Here is a 345-nt window from a genome sequence, read left to right on the forward strand (position 1 = left end):
CTGGCCAACAGCGCCAACGAGCCCTGCGTGCGGCAGTGCCCTGACTCCACGGTGGTGATCCAGCCCCCGGCCTCGGTGGTCACCTTCCCCGGGCCCATCCTCAGCTCCTTCCCGCAGTACAGCGTTGTTGGCTCGGCGGGATTCCCCGGTGTTGGAGGGGGCTATGGCGGCACTTTTGGAGGCCGTGGCGGATTTGGAGGCTTAGGGGGCTATGGGGGGTATGGAGGCCTTGGAGGCTATGGGGGCTATGGGCTTTATGGGGGCTATGGAGCCTTTGGGGGTTGCGGATATGGTGGCTGGGCCCGAGGCCACAGGTACCTCAGTGGCAACTGCGGGCCCTGCTAA

The 345-nt window shown here is 65.8% G+C and overlaps 1 protein-coding gene across 1 annotated transcript; it reads left to right on the plus strand.

The window, feature by feature from the left end:
* Positions 1-3: 3 nt before the first annotated feature.
* LOC103893213 (claw keratin) lies at positions 4-345 on the plus strand (the record flags this gene model as incomplete). Its single annotated transcript, XM_009289221.1, has 1 exon — positions 4-345. A coding segment is annotated over one exon (342 nt), but the record flags the coding sequence as incomplete, so codon positions are not given.

This window comes from Aptenodytes forsteri, unplaced genomic scaffold (assembly GCF_000699145.1).
Source record: "Aptenodytes forsteri isolate BGI_AS27 unplaced genomic scaffold, ASM69914v1 C12884998, whole genome shotgun sequence".
NCBI classification, from domain to species: Eukaryota; Metazoa; Chordata; class Aves; order Sphenisciformes; family Spheniscidae; genus Aptenodytes; species Aptenodytes forsteri.